At 36.9% G+C, this 25,342-nt stretch overlaps 1 protein-coding gene across 3 annotated transcripts; it reads right to left on the reverse strand.

Annotated features, from left to right (window-relative positions):
- Nucleotides 1–181: 181 nt before the first annotated feature.
- LOC108985854 lies at nucleotides 182–18,389 on the reverse strand. Of its 3 annotated transcripts, none has more exons than XM_018958300.2 (16): nucleotides 18,274–18,389; nucleotides 17,080–17,388; nucleotides 10,177–10,414; nucleotides 9,429–9,706; nucleotides 7,073–7,240; nucleotides 6,150–6,914; nucleotides 5,945–6,039; nucleotides 5,397–5,459; nucleotides 4,937–5,025; nucleotides 4,774–4,842; nucleotides 3,946–4,572; nucleotides 3,698–3,766; nucleotides 3,409–3,479; nucleotides 3,236–3,293; nucleotides 1,597–1,861; nucleotides 182–1,340 (listed from the first exon to the last, which is right to left on the reverse strand). In XM_018958300.2, exons 2-16 carry the CDS (start codon nucleotides 17,352–17,354, stop codon nucleotides 658–660), a joined length of 3,813 nt encoding a protein of 1,270 aa, XP_018813845.1. In that variant the 5' UTR covers nucleotides 17,355–17,388; nucleotides 18,274–18,389; the 3' UTR covers nucleotides 182–657. The 3 variants fall into 3 exon arrangements, 2 of the variants coding, with proteins under 2 accessions (XP_018813845.1, XP_018813843.1); XM_018958298.2 differs by having other exon boundaries at nucleotides 10,171–10,414; XR_004798307.1 differs by lacking the exon at nucleotides 182–1,340 and adding an exon at nucleotides 2,942–3,047 and having other exon boundaries at nucleotides 1,792–1,861; nucleotides 10,171–10,414.
- Between the last annotated feature and the right edge of the window lie 6,953 nt (nucleotides 18,390–25,342).

The following is a 25,342-nucleotide window of genomic DNA, read 5'->3' on the forward strand; positions in this document are numbered from 1 at the left end:
ATCACATTTTCAGCCGTACTAATTATGTCAATTGTTCAATTATCTCAGGAAACATAACCACTTTGCCGTGTAATTATTTTAAAAAAAGTGAATAAAAAAATTAATTTTTTGATAGTCGACTCCACTTCTTTTCAAAATAATTACGCAGTGATTACGCACTTTATGATTGTATATAGAATAATTTCTCATGTAAAGATTTATCAAGCACGTAAACTGCTCCCACAGAGCATCAATGGACATTTACACTGAAATATTGCCACTCAAATTTCTATCTTCTCTAACAATAAACACAACAAAAAATACCATTGTTTCAGTTGGTTGGAATTTACAGTGGTTTATCTTCAGCCATGTTTCTGCAAATTAACAACTCAACTGTTTCTTTGACGAATGAGGTATTGACCCTATTGACAAAAACTGATAGTAAAGACCATTTATATGAACGAGAAACCAGGGGAAGTGGAGATATGTACCTGACTTGGAGAGAAATTAAATGTAATAAACTTTTGGTACTGGGAAGGAACAGTTATAGTTCAATCTGTAATTACAATTTTTTATCAGCTTCCTTGGGCCCGACCAGTCTTGACCTTCCCCCTCAAATTTGGTTCTAGAATCATAATCTAACGACCAAACAGAAAGGGATTGATCGAATAGTTGTTGTCAGATAAGCATTTTCAAATCTGAGAGATCATCCATGGGTATTTCAAGACCTATGGAATCATGGTCTTGCAAGGCATCTTCGTCAAAGTCTAACCAAGAACTGAAATCTTGATGTCCATCTACACCCAGTACATCCATTGAGTCAAGTTCATTAGGTTGCAAGTTTAGGGGAAGGGATTCCTCCGCCTCTTTACGTGATTCCTGAGGAATATTACTGGGCAAGAGTGACCCTACTTCTTTGCTCAGTTTGTTGCCGACCACAGCCGCTGGTTGATGAGATCCATGAACTGGCGGACAAGCAGGATCTATCACTTCCATTAATGACAGATGATTGTTCTTTTGCCTGGGCTTTGCTTTTGTTTTGCGTTCACTGTGGAAGTTGTCCAATGAGGAACGACCTGCTCCAGAGACACAGTTACTTAAATTATCTCCTTTCCAATCTCCGTCTCTCTCACTTCTCTTTCCCTTTGATCTACCAAGAACAGGGCTGTCAATAGCTGATGTCACCCTTGACGAAGCGCTCCGAACAACATCATCAACCCGCATTTCCCTCTTCTTTCCCCTAATGAGCACAGAGCTATGTTCAAAAGTGTGAATGACACTTTTGGGGGCATCTGTAGAACCCCTATCAATATTATGATCACTAAGGGAATCATATCTCTCAAAAGCGCTAGTAACAGCTCCTGTCGCAACACACAGATCCAACAGCTCATTGTCAAATGACAAACAAACAAACAAACAAAAATTGCAGACACTACAGTTGAAACAGGTTTTTCTTAAGAAGGAAACGTTGCTCAAAATAAAAGAAAAGGTCAGAGCAAGCCACATTCATGTATATATTGCAGTGTAGCTATTAGGATGTATTCTTACCTAAAATAAATTATGCGGAAAGCATCAATGGAATTCCAAAAAATCATGTGTAAATTTAACTTGACATACCCGATCCCCTAGCTTCGGCTTGGTGGGGAGCTTCATTGCATGTATTACTGGCAGTTCCTGAACCAACACAGTCGACTGATTGTGTGTCATTATTGCATGGAGGTACAGAGAAGATGACTTCCTTGAGTGCAGGCTCACTAAAGCAACTATTGCCGGTATCTTCAAATTTTTTACATCTAGCAAGAGTGCGCTTGACAAAAGCTAATGCAACTTGTTTTGAAACCTTCTGGACCACACTTTTTGAAACACAACACCTCCGGCTAGCCTGTAATAGATCAATTTTACAGAAATTAATGGCTCATGATCCATGAAACACCACTAGATCACATACTTATCTGATCAGATAACCACCTAGTATAATACCATAATGCTGAAACTAGGTTTCAGATCCCCTAGAGTACAAGGCATAGAGTGAGAAAGAGAGAAACACATGAAGTTGGCCGTACATCATTTACTAAGGCAGCAATAAATGCTGTGGGGCCTACGTCATGTGTCTCCAGTAGGGGATGCCCGTTCACACAACACACCGCTACCCAAGCACCAAGGGGGGAGGGGGTAAAATATTTTCCCTTCTTGTGATAACTTACTAGCATGAGATTATATAACGACACTGATGCCAAACTCACTGAATGAATAAACAAGCCATAATTTCGGTCTTAACTTAGAAGAAAAGTTAAGGCCAAAAGGCATAATATGTTAACCTTACAATTACAGACAAGCAACATTAATTATGTTAATCTTTAATGATAACCAATGACAAAAATTTCCCCCAATCCACCTCCAACATACAATAATCAATTAGGACTTAGCATGATGGACTACATTGCCAACCGAGCTAGATTGACTACAACAGATTTATACTGTAGGATGCTCAAAATTAAAATACAAGAAATTGCATAAGACCATTTAAAAATTGAAATTCCAATCATCAACCATATATAAAGCCATGCTACTAAAATTAAGACAATCCAATAACGTGACATATATTAGATACAAAAACAGATGCATGTCTCGGACACTATTACACAACTCCAAAAGTAATGTTGGAAAACATTCCAAAAATTTAATTATTAGTGCCATATTAAATACAATTACAGCAGTAGCACCACTCAAGTAACCCATTATCTAGCTCTACACACCCATGTTGAATTCACATGAACCTAAATATTGAACACAGTCCAACTTTTATATTTTCTGAACACCCAATTTGGACCCAGAGTGGAAAATAATACAAAAGGTCCACAAATATCAAAATCATAATATGCTTTATGGCTCCAGGCACCATAATAGACTACTATGCCCATGAAGTGACCAAAAAAAACCCCAGACTACCCCCACTACATACCGTTATCATCACAATGCTACTGCTACACCCCTTCAGGCCAAAGAGAGAGATAGAGTTACAACAAGACAGCAACAAGACTTCTTCTCACAGTAAATGCTATTACAACCTGACCATTTGTTCCAACACACGCGCACACACACAAAAAACATCAAATGCAAAATTAATCTCCCGATTAGAAAGCAATTCTAGATGTCTATATCTTAAGAACCCACAAAAAATTAACTCATATTTGATGGACTTAAAACTTTATCAATATAAATGATGATAGAATAATAAAGGGACAGAACCAATTACCATTCTTTTTTTATAAGCTAACTCAATCAGTTGGTCCAGTGCAACTTCCTCCATTATCCTGTGAATGAGGCTTTACTTTAATAAAAAAGAAATTAAGAGGAGGGAGGGGGATTTCTCTCAATATTGAAAGAAAAAATAGTTTTACAAATATATAACATCAATTCGAGTCTTACTGTCTTTCGACATCTCTCCCCTTTTGAACAGCATCATTTACTTTTCCCAAGTTTTTCTTCTTTATCCCAATCTACCATTTAGTCAAAAGCATTATTAAATACAAATGAGGAGGCCAGGAGTAAATAGAAATTGCGGGAAAACTCGAGTTAATCAAGACAGAAACTGTAAAATAAAGAAAACAAAGAATCTTGAAGACACATTCTTACGAAAAACACTCTTAACATATGCTTAAATATGTTCAATAATATACGCTGAAGAAATTTATATATATATATTGAGCAGGCCAACCTGTTGGTACAGTCCTTCATTAAGTTCCATGATGTCATGATTAATCACTTCTCCCTCAGCCAGATTAGGCTGCAATCAACAAGAAAGAAGCACCCACAGAGAAAGAAATAAAAATAAGGAACATAAACATATGTAACATCAGGAATTAGTGCCAATAAATTCATCAAGAAAACTTTTCAAATGTATCAAACACAATTCCTCCATGAAGCCTCTAAAATGAATTAATATAAGATATCAAGAAACCCTACCAATGTTTCTGGATACAAGCCAATACTCTGCAGTTCCAAGAGAAGTCTATCATCTAGGCTTAACAGCTGGTAATGGCAAGTAGAGGGAGACAGGTTGCCAGCACTTAATTCCCCAGGATGCAGCTGACCAAGATTATCTAAAGAAATTTCACTGGTGGGTCCCAGATCAAAATGTGAGAATTCATCATCTCCCCGCCACTGTTCATTGCTATGTAAAGAACTGGACATGGTTGGGTTTCTTAGTGAGTTAGATTTGACACTACTGTCACAAGAGAGTCTGTCTAAGTAATTACTGTGAGTCTGAGAATCCACTTTCGACTCAACCTCAGATTCCATTTTGTCCCAGTCTTTGGGTTCAATATCAATCTGGTAACATGAACCACAATGAGAATCATCACTAGCATACTGCAGAGACAAAGTTTTTCCTTCACTGTGGTGGTAAAATTCTTCAATTTCATCTTCTTCTATCAAAGCAGAAAGAACTCTTTGGTACAATGGAGTAAACTTGTCCGACTTTCTAGTGTCAAATCTTCCATTTAAAGAATCTGTCTCAGCTGATTCTTGATGGGATTGGCTTCTTTGTCTTACACCAGAAAATTCATTGACTTCTTTAAGCTCATCAACACCCTGCGAGATTGGAAGAAATTGGCAATCCGTCAATATTCAAAGATTTTGGCTTCAGTTATTTGTTTTAGTTACTTTGAAATTGACATAAAATATATCAGTCATTTGAGGTGTAAGGTATCATATGAAAGCCTTACTATTTTAGCAAAAATCGTTTTTTTAATAAAAACAGCAAGTTGAGGAAATATACTACTAATTGCGTACCGAGACATTATTATATGCAATGCCAAACACCTGAGGCATATTCTCGTCAAGCTCCTCTGCAAAACTTAGCTGATACAATATAACCAGAAGAAAGAAAATTGTAAGCCTCATTCCCAAAGATACTTAAATAAAGTCTCAAATTCATCTGTGTCACAACAATTGCCTGTTGCTTCAAGTAGGACAAATCCTCAGAGCTGACAGAAGCAAAAATAGCTTCCATTTTATTCCAAAATGGACCAGAACAAGCAAGACCTGCATAAAAAAAGCTAGCATATGTGATAAGTACAAACAATACAAAAAATACTGCTTTTCGAAAGTGAAATCGCCACTGGTCCCAAAAGCTTAAACCAATGGGAAGAGTTAGATTTTAATATCTATATATTATCCTCACGTGTGGATTAGACTCCCTTATTCAGTGGGTCCAACACGTGGAATATTTAACTAATGGGGTGAAGTGTAGAGTCCTAGTTCGAACTCAGGACCTCTGTTTTGATACATGTGAAATCATTACTTGTCCCAAAAGCTTAAGTTGATGGAAAAAGTTAGATTTTAATATTTATATTCTTAATACCGGAGAAGAGCTAGAATTAGGATACATAAATGAATAAAGTCAAGAGCCATACTACTAGCATTACGAGCTGCATTTGCAGCTACAAATAGTTCTTCACGATCATCATTAGATTCACCTGGAAAATTATACTACCATCAATTAAAACCATGTATAACTGTGGTAAATTTAAATCAAGGAGATATACAATTAGCCTACAATATCTCACACAGAACTAAATTGCTCAGACACTCAGCACTTGTGCATATACTATTGAAAATGGAACAATCAAAAGATAATCCAAAAACCTATGAATGCATAGAAATGATAAGAAGAAGAACAAAAAAAAAATAGAGGTTTTCTTGGTTAGCTAGACTACAAGCATGAAAGCAAGTCTAAAACGCATTACATTGAAATGCAGTAACAAGATGCGAAAATATGTCAAATCCAGCCAGACAGGTTAATATAATTCTGATGTTGCAACCAAACTTTGATATTTGTAATGTCTAAAAAAACTTTCAAATATTAGAAATCATTTTGAATAGATTTAGATCCTATGAAAAACAGAAATCACAACTTCTGTACATGAGCAAGATGAAGAGTCATGGTTTAATTCAAAGTTACCTGTAAAATTCAAAGAATTACTGTTTACTATTGGCCCAACATGAATTAAAGCCTTGCGGTCTTTCAACTTTTTCGAAGGTGGACGACCTGATTTACTGAGATCCAAGAAAGCAGTGATTGATTCAACAATGAGATTCCTCACACATTATATAGATAATTCATATTCCCAAATCCTTATTGCACAAAAGTGAAAAGTTGAATGAACCTTCTATTCTTATCAGAACTAGGCCTCAAGCTTTGCAGTGGCTTTGTCATTGTTAGAGTCTCCAATTTCTCCACAGCTGGAGGAATTCCTGGCCTTGTTAAGGATGAACCCCTTCCACTCCTTCCATGTCTCTGCACACTATCTCCAATATCATTATTTGGCATTTTATTCTTTTTTGTGGGCAATACAAAGGCACCAGCTTTATGGATTCCAACCAAGCCAATGTTGCCATTATCAAACCCTTTCTCTTCCAATTTGTTTTCAATACCAACTGATTCTTCACTTTCAGAAAGTCCAAATGGAGATGAAACATTTTCAGGTTCCTTCTTAACTTTTAGGGTACCGTTATCAACACTGCTGACCAGTAGTGATCCCTTGGTCCCAAGAGACGAAGTTTTTGCACAAAAATTAGTACTAGCAAGGCCTTGAGATGAAATCTGAGCTGCAGCTTCGTTTGAGACAGTTGGAACTAAAGTTGATCTCCTTGTGCGTGAATTTTTATGCGGTCTCTGACCAACCCACTGGGCCATAGGATGCATCGATGAACCTGTGGACATTGTACGCCTTTGGTTATTGGTCACACCTACAACGGGACCTTTATTTAAACCTGCAGTCTGTTTCCAAGCTGGTAAGGCTCCAGATGAATGGTAAACATTAGGAGATGAATCTAGCCCCATGACAGAACCAGTTCGTGGTGCCCTAGAAACCTTTCCTTTTACCATAGTATTAGGACTGCTAGCTGGAATATCCTCCTGAATATTTGACCTAACAAAATAAAGCCACAAACAAATCAACATCACCATAACCACCAGGATGAAAGCATGAATATTAAATATGTCAATGCAATCAGATCCAGATCATGATAGCCTTCTCTAATTATGTAAATTCTGATTCTGCAACTCCACTAGAAAAGAAATACAAACTTTTTGTTTCCTTTTGCTATAAGTCTCTGTTCTGATATAACTGCACGGTCCCTTGGAAGAGGGGCACGCTCCAGCTCATTCCTGACTACTGTGCACGCATCTGAACTAGCAGCTTCAAATGAACCATCCAATTTGTTGATTCCACTAACTCCAGGGGAAGATTTCAATCTGTAACAGATGAAAAGACCAAGTACAGATGTTCATTCTTTCTATTCCTTTCACTCATTATTTATTTCAATACTGGAGAATTATATGGAACGATTTTGACTAACAGCACAACAACGCCTCAACAAAATTCTTACCATTTACCAGTGAGAACAAACAAAATAAAAAGGCAACAAAAGAAGTCCTTAAGCTTCTCCACAATATTCTCACGATCCTCAAAGCTCCAATCATTCTGCTCCCTCAAGTGAACCACATGAAGCATATCCAGATGGGGAGGGATGAAGGAGCAAAAATAAGATTATCCAAGAATATCCACATAAAAAAATTTTTGGATAGCTTGTCCTTCATTCCCCTCCCATCTGGCATGCCAACCAGATGGAAAGAATACAGAGGGATTTCTTATGCATGGATGGAGGAGGAGCAAAAATTCCACCTAGTAACTTTGTCCAAGGCATGTGCCCCCATATCAGAGGGAGGCCTAGGGATTTTAAAATTAATCCCTTTTAACCATATGTTAATGAGAGAGAAAGCCTTTGAACTATGCTGGGAGATTTGGAGCTATGAGGTTTTTTTATGACCTGGAACCTCACCTAGACAGGGCCTTCCAGACCCACCCTTGGAGAGTAAACCTGGGATGCATGACCCCATTCATTAGTATTAAGTAATCCAGGAGAACTAGTGCAGACTCAAATCCAAGATGTCTCAATCCATAACTTAGGGAGATTGATGGGGACTATGGGATCTGCCTATGCAAAAACATTCACAGAAGTTGGAAATCTCTAAATTGATCAGATTCAAGGTGGAAATTTGCTCCCAGATCGGGCCTATGCACCCCTGGGATTAGTTGGAACACTTTTCAGGACACCCAGTGCCAATTAAAAAAAACAAACAATTGCTCCCAGGTCAAGTTCTAGCACAATGTATTGTGTGGATAACAACCTCTCAAGGGGTCTTCCTAGTCTTGCTCAATATTACACGGATTAAGGGTGCTTTGGTGGCATGTGTGTGTGTATATATATATATATAACCAAAATATAAGAGTTTTATTAATAGGTCTCACTTATGGTGAGGAAAACCATGCCAACCACCTTGGTGAAAATCCAAAAACCAAAGTGGCAAAAGAAAAAAAGAAACATATTTTTTTTATGACAAAAACTTGTGGGATAAAATATATATATATATATATATATATATATATAAAACATATAAACCTCTATACTTAGAAAGAACAAGCTAAACTTTGTCAAAACCTCATTGGTAGATATTTACAAACTTCAAATGACACCATTCAATGGGAGATAGAATTTATTAGAACCGCACAAGATTGAAAGAAGGATCTCTTTTCCTCATTCTATGTTGCCGAACTTTCAATGATGCCTATACACATCATAAGCAATGGGGCCATGTTACATCCAAGAATTACCACCAAGCCATCCAGTCACACACCTTGTCCACTTGAAATGCATGTATTCAGGGTTCACTACACTAAAGATCATGGTGTCATCTGCAAATAGAAGATGCAAGATAAGAAGTACTTCAACATTATCACTCCCTACCGAAAAACCTGGTAATGAAACCCCCATCACCAAGGCCAAGATCATCCTACCGAATGCCTCCATCAACATAACAAACTAGATAGGAGATAATGGATCACCCTATTGTAGATCATGGGAGTTGTTTAAGAAGTTAGTGGGCATGCCATTTATCAAGAAGTTAGTTGGCCAATATTTATGCCATTTAAAATTTGTCGCATTAGTTTGACAAGAATGTATACTTACCAAAATTCTACGAGAATATGTCAATAATTTTACATTTCTAAACAATCATTCATGAACTAAGGACAAAGTGTATTGGTCTCATAACAGAAAGAACAAAAAAAAAAAGGCTTTTTCCAAAGGTTCTGTCAGCAGCAAATAAACGTAGACATTTTTTCTCATAAATTAGCAAAGCATATCAAATAAAATGAACTAAAACGATCAAAGAATAATAATAAAATGAAAAAAAGATTATACAAACAAAGCTTGGAGAAAAAGAAAAAAACTCAATTCCAAAAAGCAGCTGAAGAAAGTGAAAAAGAAACCACAGCACAATCAATAAATCTAAAAACAGAGACCAATTTTAGCCCAAGAACGACTTTAGCCACTTGCCAGCTATATCAGAATGAAGAATTGTTCCTTATAGAACAAAATACCTGAAACCATGAGTGTCACAAGATTGTAACTTAGAATCAGCATTCAGCTTTGAATGTGCGGTTCGTTTTGTATCCCGCTCACCAGTCACCACTCTATTTCCTACAGCTCCAACAGAACGTTTCTTCTTTATTTTTTGATCCAAGCCTTCACCACCAGCAAGCAGTCGTCGAGTCTTTTCTTCAATCCGTACAGAACCCGCGCTAACTGCCTGGAGCAGATCTCCATCCTTTTCTGTGACCATCTGCTGCCTAGAGGTTGCAGAAGGCCTACTATCCACCTGGTAGTATGAACAAAACAGAAAAGAATCTTAATAAACTAAAGAGCAAAAGCAACTTGTAGTGATAACTTCAGAAAGCACAAAGGCTAGAAATAATAAATGTTCCTGACTCTTATATTACTTGCAGCAGGGGGCTGGGAAAATCTCAACAATGATCAAAGAACTTAAACAATTTCACCTTGCACAAATCTTCAGTTGTGTTTATGTGCACAAAATAAAATTTATCATTTAAAAATGCAAAAAACATACCCCTCAAATTGAAAGAAGACTTGAGAGAGAATATTATCTTCATTACTCAATGACTCTAAAGTAGATCAAAACGAATGGACAGTAGAGTAAGTAAAAAAGACTTGAAAAAAATCCATATATTATGTCACTCCTGTTAAAATAATTTTCAGAAAAAAATTGAAGGCTGAATATTAGAGAAAAAGATGAAACTTGAGTATTAGTATCCAAATACAAACCCGCACATCTGCCACTGACGTACGAACACGCTTATTCATCCCAATAATCTTTGATTTATCCTCCACTGTTTGAGTCGCAGTGTCAATAGCGTTTCTGTATATCTGGTTTCGCATCTTTGCTAAGTGTTTTCCACTGGACCTCTCACTTGATGAAAGATCACTACGCTGTCGCTTCTTGGATATTAAGGCATCCCTATAATTGTCTATTTTGAGAATTGATTCGCGTAATAATTTTGTTCTATCCCTGGTAGACACCATTGCAGCCTCATCAACACAATACAATGTATACTATATAACTCTTTCATAGCATTATAATACAGATACACAACTTTACATATAACCACTGTCTAGCATGCAAAAACAAGACCTACAGGAAAATAAGGTTCTCTTTTATTCCTAAAAGGAACATACAAATATAAAATGTACACCAAATAACCACTAATGAATATCTAGATAGTACCAAGGGTGTTAAAAAAACCGGTGTGTTCGTTTCAGTTCCTAACCGGTCCAGCCCGTAACCGGTACTAAACCGGTCCAGTACTTCAATGAGAGCAAGTTATCTCGATGTGCTTAGCATTTCACATTTGTTGTTCACGGATGATATCCTGATATTTTGTGAGGCGAACCAGGCTCATCTCCACTCTTTGAGGGCCCTTTTCCATGGTTTGAAGTTGCCTTCGGGTTGAAAGTCAATTTAGCTAAGGTTGTGTTTGTCTCGGTGAAAGTTATTTTTGGGGAAAACATTTTCATCTCTTGCCTTGTTTGGAAAGGGCAGAAAAAGGAGGTCAATAGAAAAGGAATAGTGCCTCAATAGGAAAATAATGAATGAATTACTCCTCTCCAAGGTTGTAAGTCATTTTCCTCATTTTACATCAAAACAAACGCAGATTAAGTCAAAGCTGGTTCTGGTAGGTAATGTCCCCAATGTGGATAATCTTGCTAGTATGATAATCTTGGCCTCCTCTTGGATGCCTCTTTCAAGGAAAAATCCATTTGGGATAGTGCAATAAAGAAGATTGAGAGTTGATTGGCTGATTGGAAGAAGACATATTTGCCCAAAGGTGGTAGGATCCCCTAGATCAAGAATATTCTCTCTAATTTGCCTATGTATTTTGTGTCTATGTTTTCCCTCCCCATTAGCATGGATAATCGACTAGAGAAGCTGCAGCAGGTGTTTTTACGGAGTGGGCCAGGTAAATAGTTCAAATTTCTCTCAATAAACCGGGCCAAGATGTCCTCTTTGTTTTCAGTTGTGATTTGGGAGTTTAAAACTTGCTTTTATTCAACTGTGCCCTTCTAGGAATTGGCTATGGATGAACCAAAATGAGAGGGAAGCCTAGTGGAAAGCCATGATGGATTCTAAATCTTGGTGCGCTAACAAAGTACATGAGCCATATGGGGTGGGGTTATGCAAAATCTCAAGAAAGAATGAGTTTCTAGTCATACTAGACTGAAGGTGGGTGACAACTCTAGAATTAATTCTAGCATACTTTATGGTGTCATAGTAGGGCCCTCAAGGTAGCTTTCTCAGAGATGTGTAGTATTGCAAGTGCATTGGAAGCTTTAGTGGCTGGTCTGCTAAAGTTCTCCGGCCGCACCCCTTAGTGGAATGTTCCTTTTTTGCAGAATGGTGCATGTTGGGTTATGTGGAGCTGGTTGTGAGCTGAGAAGACATCAAGCTGAGAGTTCGCCCAACTCTCACTCAACATGGCGCTTGAGCAAAGCACAGGCAGAAAGTTCACTCGAGTAGTGTTCAATATTGGGCTCGAGTGAAGCTCAGCCCAAGAGTTCGCTCGAGGTGCACTCTATGGTTGGCTCGAACGAATGTCAGATAGAGAGTTTGCTCGAGGCTCACTCGATAGGCCACTCAAGCAAATGTTGGAAAGAGAGTTCGCTCGAGAGAATAACCCAGAAAGTTGTCGCCTTAGGGTTTCTTGTGTCGTGCTATATATATGTAATGTTTAAAAGCAGAAAAACGTGGCTTGAGTATTAGATTAAACAGAAAATAGAGAGAACGGAGATTTTGTGAGCACAAGAGATAGAGAGAGAGAGGCTAGAGGCTACTACCTTCCTATGTTGGGACAGAAGCCAGATAGCATGGATGATACTAATTGGAACCTGTTAGATCAGCAAGTCTTGGCGGTTATATGGCTCAATCTATCAAGATCAGTGGCGCAAAACGTTATCAAGGAGAGAACCACTGCAGATCTCATGACCGCTTTGTCAGGTATGTATGAAAAGCCATTGGTGAATAACAAGGTGCATCTAATGAAGAAATTATTTAATCAGAAAATGGCAAAAGGTACGTCTGTGGCTCAACATCTAAATGAATTTAATACTATCACAAATCAATTGTCATATGTTGAAATTAAGTTTGATGATGAGATTAAAGCATTGATTTTGTTGGCATCATTGCCAAATAGTTGGAATGCCATAAGAATGATTGAGTAATTATGCTAGTAAAGTGAAATTAAAATGTAATGATATATGAGATTTGATCCTTGTTGAGGAGGTGTGCATGAGAGATTCTGGCAAATTCTCGAGTTCGGATTCTACCTTGAATGTTGACGATCGAGGCAGGGGACATGATAGATCAAGTTCCAAAAACAAGGGCAGAAGCAAGTCGAGATCTAGGCAGCAAATCATTTGCTGGAATTCTGGCAAACCAGACCACATCAAAAGAGACTGCCGAAATCAGAAGAAAATTGAGGATGACATTGTGAATGTGGAGGCCAAAGAAATACAGGATGCTCTATTTCTTGCAGTGCACAACCCAATTGATGATTGGGAGTTAGATTCAGGGGCTTCATTCCATACCACTTCAAATCGAGAGATCATGCAGAACTATGTTGATGGTAAGATGTACACAATTGTTGGAGAAGCACTAGATGCACTGGGAGTGGGAGACATCTGCATTATACTCCCAAACATGAATGTGTGGCCTTTGCAGCAAGTAAGACACGTTCTAAACCTAAAGAAAAACCTAATTTCTGTGGGACAACTTGACAATAACGATCATTTAGTAGCGTTTTCAAGAGAAGCATGGAAGGTCACAAAAAGCATGTTGATCTTGGAGCGTGGTAAGAGAACTGACACTTTGTATTTGACATCAGGGTCCAATGATGTGCAAGAAAATACAAAGTTGCGGCAAAGTAGGTTAGGTCGCGCAAATCAAATTGGGAAGCAAAAGGGAGTCAGTTTTGCAATTTTTCATGTATCTACAAGCCTGGGGAAATCTCCTGAGACCGCAGTGCAAAGTAGAGACGTGAGAAACAAGGATAGAGTGTCTGGTGATCCAGGATTGTCTACACCTACAGTTGCTGCTCGCAAAGTTGCCAGGACAAACAGACCTCCACAGTGGTATTCACCTACCTTGAATTATATCCTATTGACTGAAAGTGGTAAACCACGGAACAACGGTAAAATCTTGCGAGAAGGGAGATTGAGCAAGTGGGAGTTAGTTGAGAAAAAGATGACTGGACTTCCAAGGAGGAAGCAGAAACTGCACAAGAGATGGGCACGTTGACCGAAGACAGAACAAGTTGGCAGTAGGAGGTGGGATCAATCGCCCAAATCAGAGAAGGGGACCTCAACAACAGGTTCTCTTATGTGTGCTAGGGTTACGAGACCAGATATTCCCAGTGCAATGGGAGTTGTGAGTCGCCAAGCAGATGTGTTGACTGAGGGCTTTATATGTGACGAACTAAAGTCGTGCATGACTTCAGTTGGTCTTATGGCTTGAAGACGGGGGTTGTGAGATGCAGAGGTGATAGGGCTTGTGCTGGAGACTGTGGCTGGCACTAGGGGTGTAACCAGTCTAGTCCGGTCCGGTTTTAGACAAAATTTAGGACTAAACCGGTATGTACCGGTTTTGTAGTTTTCAAAACCGATTACGCCCCGGTTACACACCTAAACCGATACCTCCGGTTTTACCGGTTTCCGGTCTAGTCCGGTCCGGTTTTTCGATTTTAAAATGTAAAAAATATAAAACAAAGTGTTACTTCTTATGATAAAATGTTATTAATAATTTAATATATATATTATCTTTAAAACATATGATCAATTAAATTTTTATCTTTAAGATTAAACTTTTATTTTATAAATTATAATAATATTCTCTTATATATAATCATATTAATAACATATGATCAAACAAATTACAAATGTTCATATTTAAGATTAACATTTTATGTTATAATTTATAAATTATAATATGAAATTATTTCATATATAATATATAATTATATATAAAACTTATATATATAAATATTTTGTATAATATATAAAATTAATTTATATATTTTTTTTTTCCAACCAATCCGGTTAGGTTCGGTCCGGTCCAGGAAATTACGGAACCGAAACCGGACCAGATCCGGCCGGTTTTCATAATATAGGAATGGTCCCGGACCAACCAGTCTGGACTGATTTTTCGGTTTAAATTTACACCCATAGCTGGCACGTTGATGAACCAATCTCCAAGTGGGATATTATTGGGTTATGTGGAGCCTGGTTGTGAGCTGAGAGGACGTCAAGTCAAGAGTTCACTTAACTCTCACTCGATATGGCGCTCAAGCAAACCTCAAGCAAAGAGTTCGCTCAAGTAGTGCTCTACATTGGGCTCAAGTAAAGCTCAACCTGACCTGAGAGTTCACTTGAGGTGCGCTAGATGGTTGGCTTGAGTGAACGTCGGACAGAGAGTTCACTCGAGCCACGCTTGACACTATGCTCCAACAAATAACCCAGAAAGTTGCCGCCTTAGTCTTTCTAGCACCGTTCTATATGCATGTAATGTTTAATAGTAGGAAACGTGGCTTGGTATTAAATTGAACAGAAAACAAAGAGAACAGCAATTTTGTGAGCACATGAGAGAGAGGCCCTAGAGAGAGAGAGAGAGAGTTGAGATTATGAGTAGAGGGAAGCTCTTGTAACTCACTATGTGTTGTAAATCTCCTCTAAATAAAATCTCCTGCAACTCCGTGGAGGTAGGCAAGTTGCAAACCACGTAAATCTTGTATTGCGTGATTGTGTGATTGATTTTTGTGTTTCTGCATTTATCATTTCATTGTCTTTCTTGCTATCGTTGTTTGTGGGTGTGTTATTCCCCCAACAGTGCATGACGAGGAGGTTAATGCCTACAAAAAGTTCTTCAACCTCTTATACTCTACTAGATTACGTCTTGAAGGTGCAAATAAAATACTTGGCCCGTACCAAGAAAGGAAAGCTCATTGTCCAATCTTTCTATAAGACTCGTACTTCTTATGCCTCAAGACAATAACCATTTCCCTTGGAGGAATATTTGGAAGACTAAGGTGTCTCTAAGCAACCTTTTTGCCCAGACAACCTCCTTAGGGAAAATCCTCACCATGGACCATCGAAGGAAATATCATATCGTTGTGAAAGATTTGCGCCAAATGTGCTAAGAGAGTAGGGAGTTTATAGCCCACCTTTTACCCCATTGTGAGATTGCCAGTACAATTTGGATTAACGTATTCAATGGAATTGGTTTGGTTTGGATTATGCCTAGAAGGATGGGAAAAAGCTCTTCGCCAATTGTAGAGGGTTGTACGGCATCCCACAAGTGCAGCAGTGTGGAAAGTGGTCCCTAATATTCTAGTGTGGTATATTTGAAGGGAAATAAATGATAGACATTGTAAGATCGTAAGCAAACGCTACAGGAGCTTTAAACTTTCTTATTTAATACTTAGGCCTCTTTTGTTTTTGCAAATGAAATGAGATGAAATAAGATGAAAGTTGAATAAAATATTGTTAGAATATATTTTTTTAATATTATTTTTGTTTTGGGATTTGAAAAAGTTGAATTATTTATTTTATTTTGTGTGAAAATTTGAAAAAGTTGTAATGATTAGATGAGATGAAATGAGATGAGTTAAGAAGAGTTGTGAAAACAAACGAGAGCTTAATTCCTTTGGGTAGCTTCTATAGATTTTATGGGCAGCATTTCCATTATTTTCTTGTCTCTTTTCCTATTTCTAATCAAGTGTTCCTCATGTATGCTACTTGTGTATTTGGGCTACGCCTTTTGCACTTTTTGATGGTCAAGATATTTTGATCTTAATGTTAATCTCCATATAATTTGATACTTTTATATGTCATGTATGAAAAATTTTAAATGGAAAAATCCTAATGATTTGAAGATAGGGTATAACAGCTGTTACTGTGTTATATGTCAATCTTTAAAATATGTTATACCCTATCTTCAAACCATTAGGATTTTTCTGTTTAAAATTTTTCATATGTGGGATTCTTTAAGTCCCAATGTTTTACTCAAAACAGCAACTTACCAATACCATGTTTGCACTCACTTTATGTTCCATCCTCTTACCAAATTTTCAATATCATTAAACCATTAATTATTTTTGTGTGCATATGTATCTTTCTTGTCACATAATTGATTAACAACCTACAGCATAAAGGTCTTGTGGGTGCTTCATTGAAAATCATATTACATATAATCAAGTTTTTAGATCCCCAAGCTATATTGAAACATACAGAATCCCACAACACGCAGCAATTATTGATGAAGGTCTTTTGTGTGTGTGTGTGTGTGTGGATTATGCATCTATATATGTCTTCAAAGGACATATTTCAAGTGCCATGTAATGGTGTCCTATTTGTAATATCAAAGTAGGTGATACATTCATTTACACCATGACGAATGGTATATGCCACACATCATAACTCGTCAAAATTGCTCTCTGCCATTACCAGATAGATAAGTGCCATCATCCCATTAATTGCAAAGTTTCCACCGCTGTCTCAATCATGACACATTCTCATTCTACTTCAATCACGAGGAATTGAATTCGTTTCTTTTCTAAAAAATGGCATGTCACGTCATTAAAAGAAAAATATGTGATAGGATTTAGTAATAAAATGAGTAGAATATACCTGGCCTTTCTAGACGCATCTTGGACACTTTCTTTGAAGTGCTTTAGCTCCTCTGTAGCCACCGGAGGTGGAGGTTTGGGGTGGGCAACTCCAAAGGAATGGTCCTCTGATGTATTCCCAAGAGGAATGCCAAGAACCCTTCTTAGCTCTCCTGTGCGTGTATATTTCTGATTGCCTAATACAACCGGGTCCAATGGCAAACATTGAGGCAGGGGTGGCACATCAGGTGATGGTGTTGCACTCCCCCGGATTATAATATTCCCAGAATTAAACATTATGCATTTAATGCCCTTGCTACGACTTCCAAACCTGTACAAATAGCTCGCAGACCATAGTCCAAAATCAACTTAAATCTCTTACTTCATACACAAAACGATGACATATGGGTAATAAGGATTTCAATTGACTCTCCTAATTAGTGTTGCTACAAATGCAGGTCTAGTGCAGTGGCCAACAATAACCACAAGGAGTACTTCAGAATGCTAGGAAAGAGTACTCTTTGTTTCAATCTAACACTAGGAACACCAATAAAAAAATCTAGCACTAGGAATGATTGATGAGAAAGTTAAAATGGAAAAAATGCTCAGATCTTGAGAAATAAAAAAAGCAAAATCAATTGAGCATTAAACAATTACAATCTCTAGGCTTGGTTGAGTTCGTTGAGTTTTTCATATTCAGGAACAAAAATAACAGAGAATCCAAGACAACTCCGCCCGACAGCCCATCTTGTCCTTTCCTCAAGCATGAAGCTTGTTTCATCAGAGATCAAACCTCAGTGCATTATACAAGATGAGATAAAACCAAATTAATACTCGAACGAACATGAATATCTGACAACCTAATAACCATAACTAGCTGTAACTCTATTGCCAAGGAACCGAAAAAATAAAAAGACAAGAGACAATTATAAAATTATTCAAAATTGAACTTTTAATATCACTAAAATTTACGACAGATTAGAAAAGCATTTTCGCGCTTTTTTTTCGAAATTTTTAGAGCATACAATCTGGACTTTTCTTTTCCTCGGCTTTCCGGGAAACTAAACAGATGATACTAAATAAAATTGAGCGCTTTCAACTACAAATATTTAAATACAAACATTCTTTATGGGAAAATTAATGGACAAGATCAACAGGGTTCGAAATGAGGTTAGATGAAAAACGTCAAAATGAGAGCGAAGTGTGGGAGCAGTACCTGAGATTCAACGAGGTCGTGTTCAGATCAAACTCTCAATTTCATACACAAAACTAAAGCAATGAAGCGGGAGGGACGAATCCCACTTTATAAATTTGTATTTTGTGTTTGGAAAATCATACCCATCTCATTTGACAATTTGTTTTTCAGGATTATAAATAAAAATGTGTTTTTCTTTTTCCAAAATTTAGGACCATTTGAATACAAAAATACTCTTAATTTATTATATTTTATCATTATAACTTTTTCTAATTCTCATTTTACTATCTAAACGTGTCCTTAATATTTTTGTTAAATAAAAATAATTTTATTAACATTTTTCAAATATATTTTAAAGAAAAATAAACAAAAAATATTATTATTGATGATTGTGAAAAATGATTTGAAAATGAAATGTCAAATAGCTTGATCCTTTATTATTGATGATTGTGAAAATTTTAATAAGGGCCGAAGGATGAAAAGTTATAACCTTTTTATTTTTATATTTTTAGGTTTATAAATTTTTTTTAAAAAAAATCTAACCTAATTCTTGAACTAACACCTTTGACAATGTATTTAGAAAAAAAAAATATTTTTAATTCTCGAATTTCATGTTTAGAAAAATATCTTTATGCGAATTTCGTTTAGTCACATGCACATGATGTTTCACGTGTCTAACAAAAAATAAAATAAAAAATAAAAAATATATATTTTAAAAATTGAAGTAAAAATTATTTAAAATCAAAATAAAAAAATATAGAAAAACCATATATTAAAAAAGGAACCATTTATTGAGGCCTAAAGCAAAAGTCTAAAATGAGGATTTTCTATAGTTATAATATAATGATACACATTACGTTAAATAATATATTTATAAATTACTTAAAATCAACATTGACGACTCTATAGGATGCAAAATCATAATCAAGTCTTCTATTCAAGATTCAATAAGATATTAATTTTAATTGATAGTTGATCATAACAAATTTTTCTTTTTTAAAGAAAATTGTCATCATTCATTCATCAGAAAAATTTACATCCATGATCGGATACATACAAGAATATCTTCATATCAACCATTACCTCAAAAACAAATTAGTACATTTAGAACTCTATCAGTACACTATTTTCTTTTGTAACCGGTTTGGTATTCATTACTGTTGATATTCTCTACATACAAACGTCTAAGAGAAAATATTTTATCTAAATAGAGACTCAACATCACCCTTCATAGAAATAGAGGACTCAACCTCTATAGACAAACATCTAAGAGATGAACTCATTTTTTATTTTTACTAAACAATAAGGAAAGCAGTAAGATAGATGCGAAAAAATGGATTACAGTTTGAACCAACTCCGGTAAATTTTAGAATCTGTGACGGCGCATGAGGGCAACATGCTTGTCTCGTGGCGATTTCAGTGATCCAGCACTTGTGGCAAGAAAAGCTGTCAGAATGGGTAGCAAATGAGGACCACGCACAGTTGTGAGAGGCACATGAGGACCACAAACAGTGATTTTCATAAAACCACTACTATCCTCTGAACGATTTGCGGCCTGAGAGTATTCTTGTACTACGTATGTCTCTCGAGAGTTGCCAAAAAATTGTAGACCTATTTTTTTCGACCTTAAAGTAAACAAAATAAACTAAGAAAAGAGAACTACCTTGATAGATAGAATGGGTAGATGGAGAAATGAGAGAATGAGAGAGAAGGAGGAGTCCTCCTCCGGCAAAATCAGACCAAAATTTATTAGATTAGGCTTGAAGAATTTGTTACAAGAATTTTTAATAACATTCCAACTGTTATGAGAAATTTCAATAACATGTACAAGCAATTTATTCATTTGGTAAATATACATATCAATGCTTCAATTGGAGTATTAGTTTAATTATAAAAATATATTTAAGCCATAAATATTAGAATATATGTCATTTTAAAAATTTTATAAGGTCGAGGCTATCTTTTTTACACATCATACTTTAAAAATCTTAGAAAATATTATTTATATTATATCACCTTATATCACATGTTTCTCCCCATTTATTATACTCTCAAGCATTAATTATACTCGTTTGAGATCTATTTTTAATTTTTAAGTTGCAAGGGCCTCATTTTCAGAAGCAAAATATAAAATAAACTTGCACTTTATGGATTATTTTTCTAAAAGAACATATAATAAATTTATGTGGATTTTGTTCAATTGCAGAAAAGGGCCTTTGCATTTTGGGGGCCTTTGGCAGGAACTAAATTTTTTTTTTTTTAAACAACCTCAGTATTCATTTATTGATCTGAAACAGAATTACAAGTTTTTTCCTTAAACAAAATGCTCTCAATACAAGTTGGAACCTCTTCTATCCAAACTACTTCAGAATGTAAAAATAGAGCTTCTTTGGCTAGAACATGTGCTGCTTCATTTGCTTTTCTATAAACAAACTTAACACTCCATTGGTCTATTTCCCTTTATAGATTCTTTGCATCTTCAATAACGTTACCATAGCTGGAGTAGTCTTCCTTTTCTTCATTTACTTCCATGCACTATAACTTGAGCATCACTTTCAAACACAACTTTGCTAAAATTGAGGTCTCTACAAACTTCCAAAGCTTTTCATAAAGCATAAGTTTCAGCTGTTGTAGGATCTGATACAAACCTTCTCTATTCACCAACAACAACCATGATTTTCCCTTCCTCGTCTCTAATAACCACCCAAGTCCCACCTTTCTTTCTTTCTTTTTTATCAACAGCTGCATCCCAATATGCTTTAACAAAACTCTCCCTTGGTATGATCCACGAAGGATCCCCACCTGCTGCTCTTGTATCTACACTCTGCCTTACATTCTACTTGACCAGATGGAAAGGTCTTAATTCTTCTCTAGCTAGATTCATCAATTGACTTGGACTCTTGAAGATGCCTTAAAAAATAAATTCATTTCTTCTCAGCTAGATACTCCTCATAACCATAACTATCTCTTCTAATTCTTCTGTACTAACCTTTTACACCAACCTTTCCCACAATGCTAACAGATCAACTTCATTTGAGCTCCATTTCTGTATCACAGTAATTGATCCTGACCAAACATCTGTTGCTGTTGGGCAGGACCATATTGCGTGCATTGCTATTTCAACACCACTCTTGCAAATTGGACACACTTGATCTTTTATAATTCCCCTCATATATAAATTGTCTCTTGTAGCTAACAGTTCTTTTGTAGCTTTCCACAAAAAGAATTTTACTTTCCCTGGAATGTTCAGATTCCATATGCCCCTCCACGTATTCTCTCATTCTCTTCCATCTGAGCATTCACCCTTCATTGCCTCTTTCCTACTCATTTCCAGCTAATAACCACTATTGATAGTAAATTGGCCTTTTTTAGTGTAGCCCCATATCAATTTATCCTCAAAATCCATTTTACTAATAGGTATACTACATATCTGTTCTACTTTTTCTTGACAAAAAATACTCTTGATCAGTTGTTCATTTCATTCCCCACAAGAGATCAACTCAGAGACTTTGGCTTCTTTGTCCAGAATTGTGCAATGAGATTGAATACAATAAGAAGAAGGAGTTGATAACCGCTTCTGCCCCCAAATTTTCATACTTCTACCATTCTCAACCCTCCATCTTAATCCTTCTTTCAACATATTCAAAGCTCCCCATACACTCCTCCATATATATGAAGGCCGATGTCCCAAATTTGCTTCCGTCAAAGAAACTATTCTGAAGTATTTCTCTTTAAATACCTTTGCTGCCATACTCCTCGGATTCTGTAAGAACCTCCACCCTTGTTTAGCCAATAAAGCCATATTGAATGACGTTATGTCTCTAAAGCCCAAACCTCCTCTTCCTTTTGATATCCCTAACTTTTCCCAACTACACCAGTGCAAACTGCTACTTTTCTTCTAATTACCCCACTAGAAATTTGCTAGTAAAGAATTTAACTCCTTACATAGATTTTTTTGTGAATACACTCATAGTATATAGGTTGGTATTGCTTGTATTACAACCTTGATCATCACCTCCTTACCTCCTCATGACAAAAAGATATTTTTCCAATTATTAACCGTTTTCCACACCCTCCCTTTTATACCTTTAAAAGCATTGTACTTGGATTTCCCAACTACAGGGGGTAATCCCAAATACTTCTCATAGCTACCCTTCATAACTGTACCCCCTAGTTCCATAATCTTCTTATTGTCCTCAGCCCTTGAGTTTGATCTAAAAAACACTACTGTCTTTTTCTTTTTTAGGAACTGCCTGAAGTTTATTCATATGTAAGTAACAATTCTTGTATCCTCACCCATTCTTCTATTCTTGCTCTTCCAAAAAGTATGCAATCATCTGCAAAGAGCAGATAGTTTACATGTGTTCCACCCCTTGACATAGTTACTCCTCTTGTACTTCCCTTCATATCAGATTGATTTAGCAAAGAATTGAGTCACTCAACACACAAAATAAACAGGTAAGGAGACAAAGTGTCACCCTGCCTCGGTCCTCTTGATGGATAGATCTTAGAACTTGGTCTGCCATTAATAATAGTAGCATAACTAACAGTTGAGACACACTTCATAACAAGTTCAATCCATTTTCTACAGAAACCCAGTTTTCCCATTACTATTTCCAGGTGACACCACTCAATTCTATTATAAACTTTGGACATGTCAAGCTTGATAGCCATATTCCCCATTTTGCATTTTTTCCTAGCTTTCATGGTATGTAGTACCTCATACACCACCATAATATTGTCTGTTATTAGTCTCCCTGGTATGAAGGCACTTTGGTTGGGTGAAACTACTTCATTCAGAAACTTTTTCAATCCGTTTGCCTACACTTTTGACATTAACTTGTAAGCTACATTACATAGACTATTTGGCCTATAATCACTAGCCACTTTAGGCTCCTTGACTTTAGGTATTAGAGCAATGAAAGTGTAATTCACATAGGGGGTTAGAGAATTACCATTAAAGCCAAAACATAATTGTTTTGCTCACTTCATCACCAACAACATACCAATGCTTTTGATAAAAGCAAGCCCCAAAACCATCTAGTCCAGGTGATTTTAAAGAAGCCACTTGTTTAAGTGCTTCCTCATCCTCAGCTCTAGAGTAAGGCTTAGACAAATTGTTATTCATGTATTTTGTCACACAAGCATCAATATCCTTTTCACTAGGGGTTGTGGAATTAAAAAACTTCTGCAAATAGTCTTTAAACACTTTGTCTACCATCTCAAGACTGATTGCAGCTTATTTTGATCATCGTAAATCTTCATTATGCAATTCTTCTTCCTTCTTTGGTTGGCACAACTGTGAAAGAATTTAGTATTGCGATCTCCCAATTGATACCAATCCAGCTTGGCTCTTTGCCTCCACTTCAAATCATCCATTTGAAGGCAGGCCCTTATTTCTCCTTGAAGTTTTTTTTATCTCCACCATGTTATGACTTCCTTCATTCTTCTGTAGTATTTTTTAGCAATTATGTTTCGTCCTTCAAGACTTTTCCCTTGTCATTCTCTAATTGCTTACTCCATTTTACAAAAGCTCATTTGCTGTCTTTCAGCAACCTCTAAAGTGTCCTCGCAGAATCCCCCTACTGACCTCATATTCCAAGCACTTTTTATAAATTCCTCACAGCCTTCATCAAGAGACCATTTAGCCTCATATCTAAATAGCCTATTTCTCCTCCATTCTATTACAGGTTCCTAATTCATACACAGTAAGAGAGGACTATGATCTGAACATCTTGCTACTAACACCTCTACCCACCCTTCTTTGAAAGTCTCCTTCCATCTTAAGTTGGCTACTGCCCTATCAAGCATCTCACTTTCATGCTTATTAATCCAAGTGAATCTATCACCCCTCCATCCCAAATCAAACAGACCTCCCCTTTCCAAAACATCTCTGAACCGCGCCATTTGTTTCTCCTGTCTTTGTTTCCATCCCACCTTCTCATCCTGTGTTAATATTTCATTAAAGTCCCCCACCACACACCAACCCGCCCCATCAACAGGTTTCAATGAAGCCAACAATTGCCAGGATTCTTCCCTCAAACTAGTTTATGGTTGCCCATAAAAACCACTCAACAACCATCTCTCTTTCCCTTCCTCATTTGTAACCCAAGCATTAATGTGTTTATTAGAATAATTCAGAATCTCCACTTCCACTTACTGATCCCAGAGTAGCATTAGTCCCCCTTTCATTCCCTCTAGTTCTACTACAAAACATCCCTCACTTCTCACACTTCTTTTTATTCTATCACTTTTTCCACTCCTCAGCTTTGTTTCCATTAGAAAAATTACACTTGGCCTCTTCTCCCTTACCAATTGGCAAAGGTCTTGAACTGTCCGAGGGTTGCCAAGCCCTCGGCAGTTCCAACTTAGTGTTTTCATAATGGTTGGTGGGGCTGTCCACCAGCCTCCACCAAAGCATGTTATGCCTCATACACCTCACAACTGCTACCTTTGGCTTTTTTCCTGTCCCTTTCCACCTCTTTCCCTTCACCAGAATGTTTAAGCAACCTCTTTGATAAACAAGATGCACTGTTAAAAACATTTAAGTTACTCTTTTCTCTTGCTCTTCTTTTCCACACCCCTTTGATTATTCCTTTGCCCTTTTGCAAGCTTTCACTTTTTTCAGCTCCTCCCAGCACACTTCCTTCCTCCCTTAACTCCTCACTCATCTTTTCTTGACTCTCTGTTGAAGGTTCCTTCCATTCTTCAGTAATCAACATTTTTTCATTCTCTCTATCATCTTTTTGGACCTCTTGGCTTTCCACTCCTCACCTCCTCACTTCCTGTATATGACTCTTCCTCCCTCTGACCTTCCTTCTGCTTCTGTTGTCCCTCATTCTCCATCACATTGATATTCTTTTCTCCCCCTTTAAACCATCTGCTTTTCTTGTTAACATTCTTTGTTCCTGTCTCACGCTTCTGCTCTCCTCTTTCTTTTTCATTTTTACTCTCACCCTTGCCCTCATCCAAACATCAAATTGGGCCTCTTCCTCCTCCTTCCCCAAACATCCTCCATCCCCAAGAATAATGCAACCACAATTGAAGCTGAAGTGTGGAAGCTTCTCATACTTCAGAGGGATCCAATATG

The sequence above is a fragment of the Juglans regia genome, chromosome 14, assembly GCF_001411555.2.
Source record: "Juglans regia cultivar Chandler chromosome 14, Walnut 2.0, whole genome shotgun sequence".
Classification (NCBI taxonomy): domain Eukaryota; kingdom Viridiplantae; phylum Streptophyta; class Magnoliopsida; order Fagales; family Juglandaceae; genus Juglans; species Juglans regia.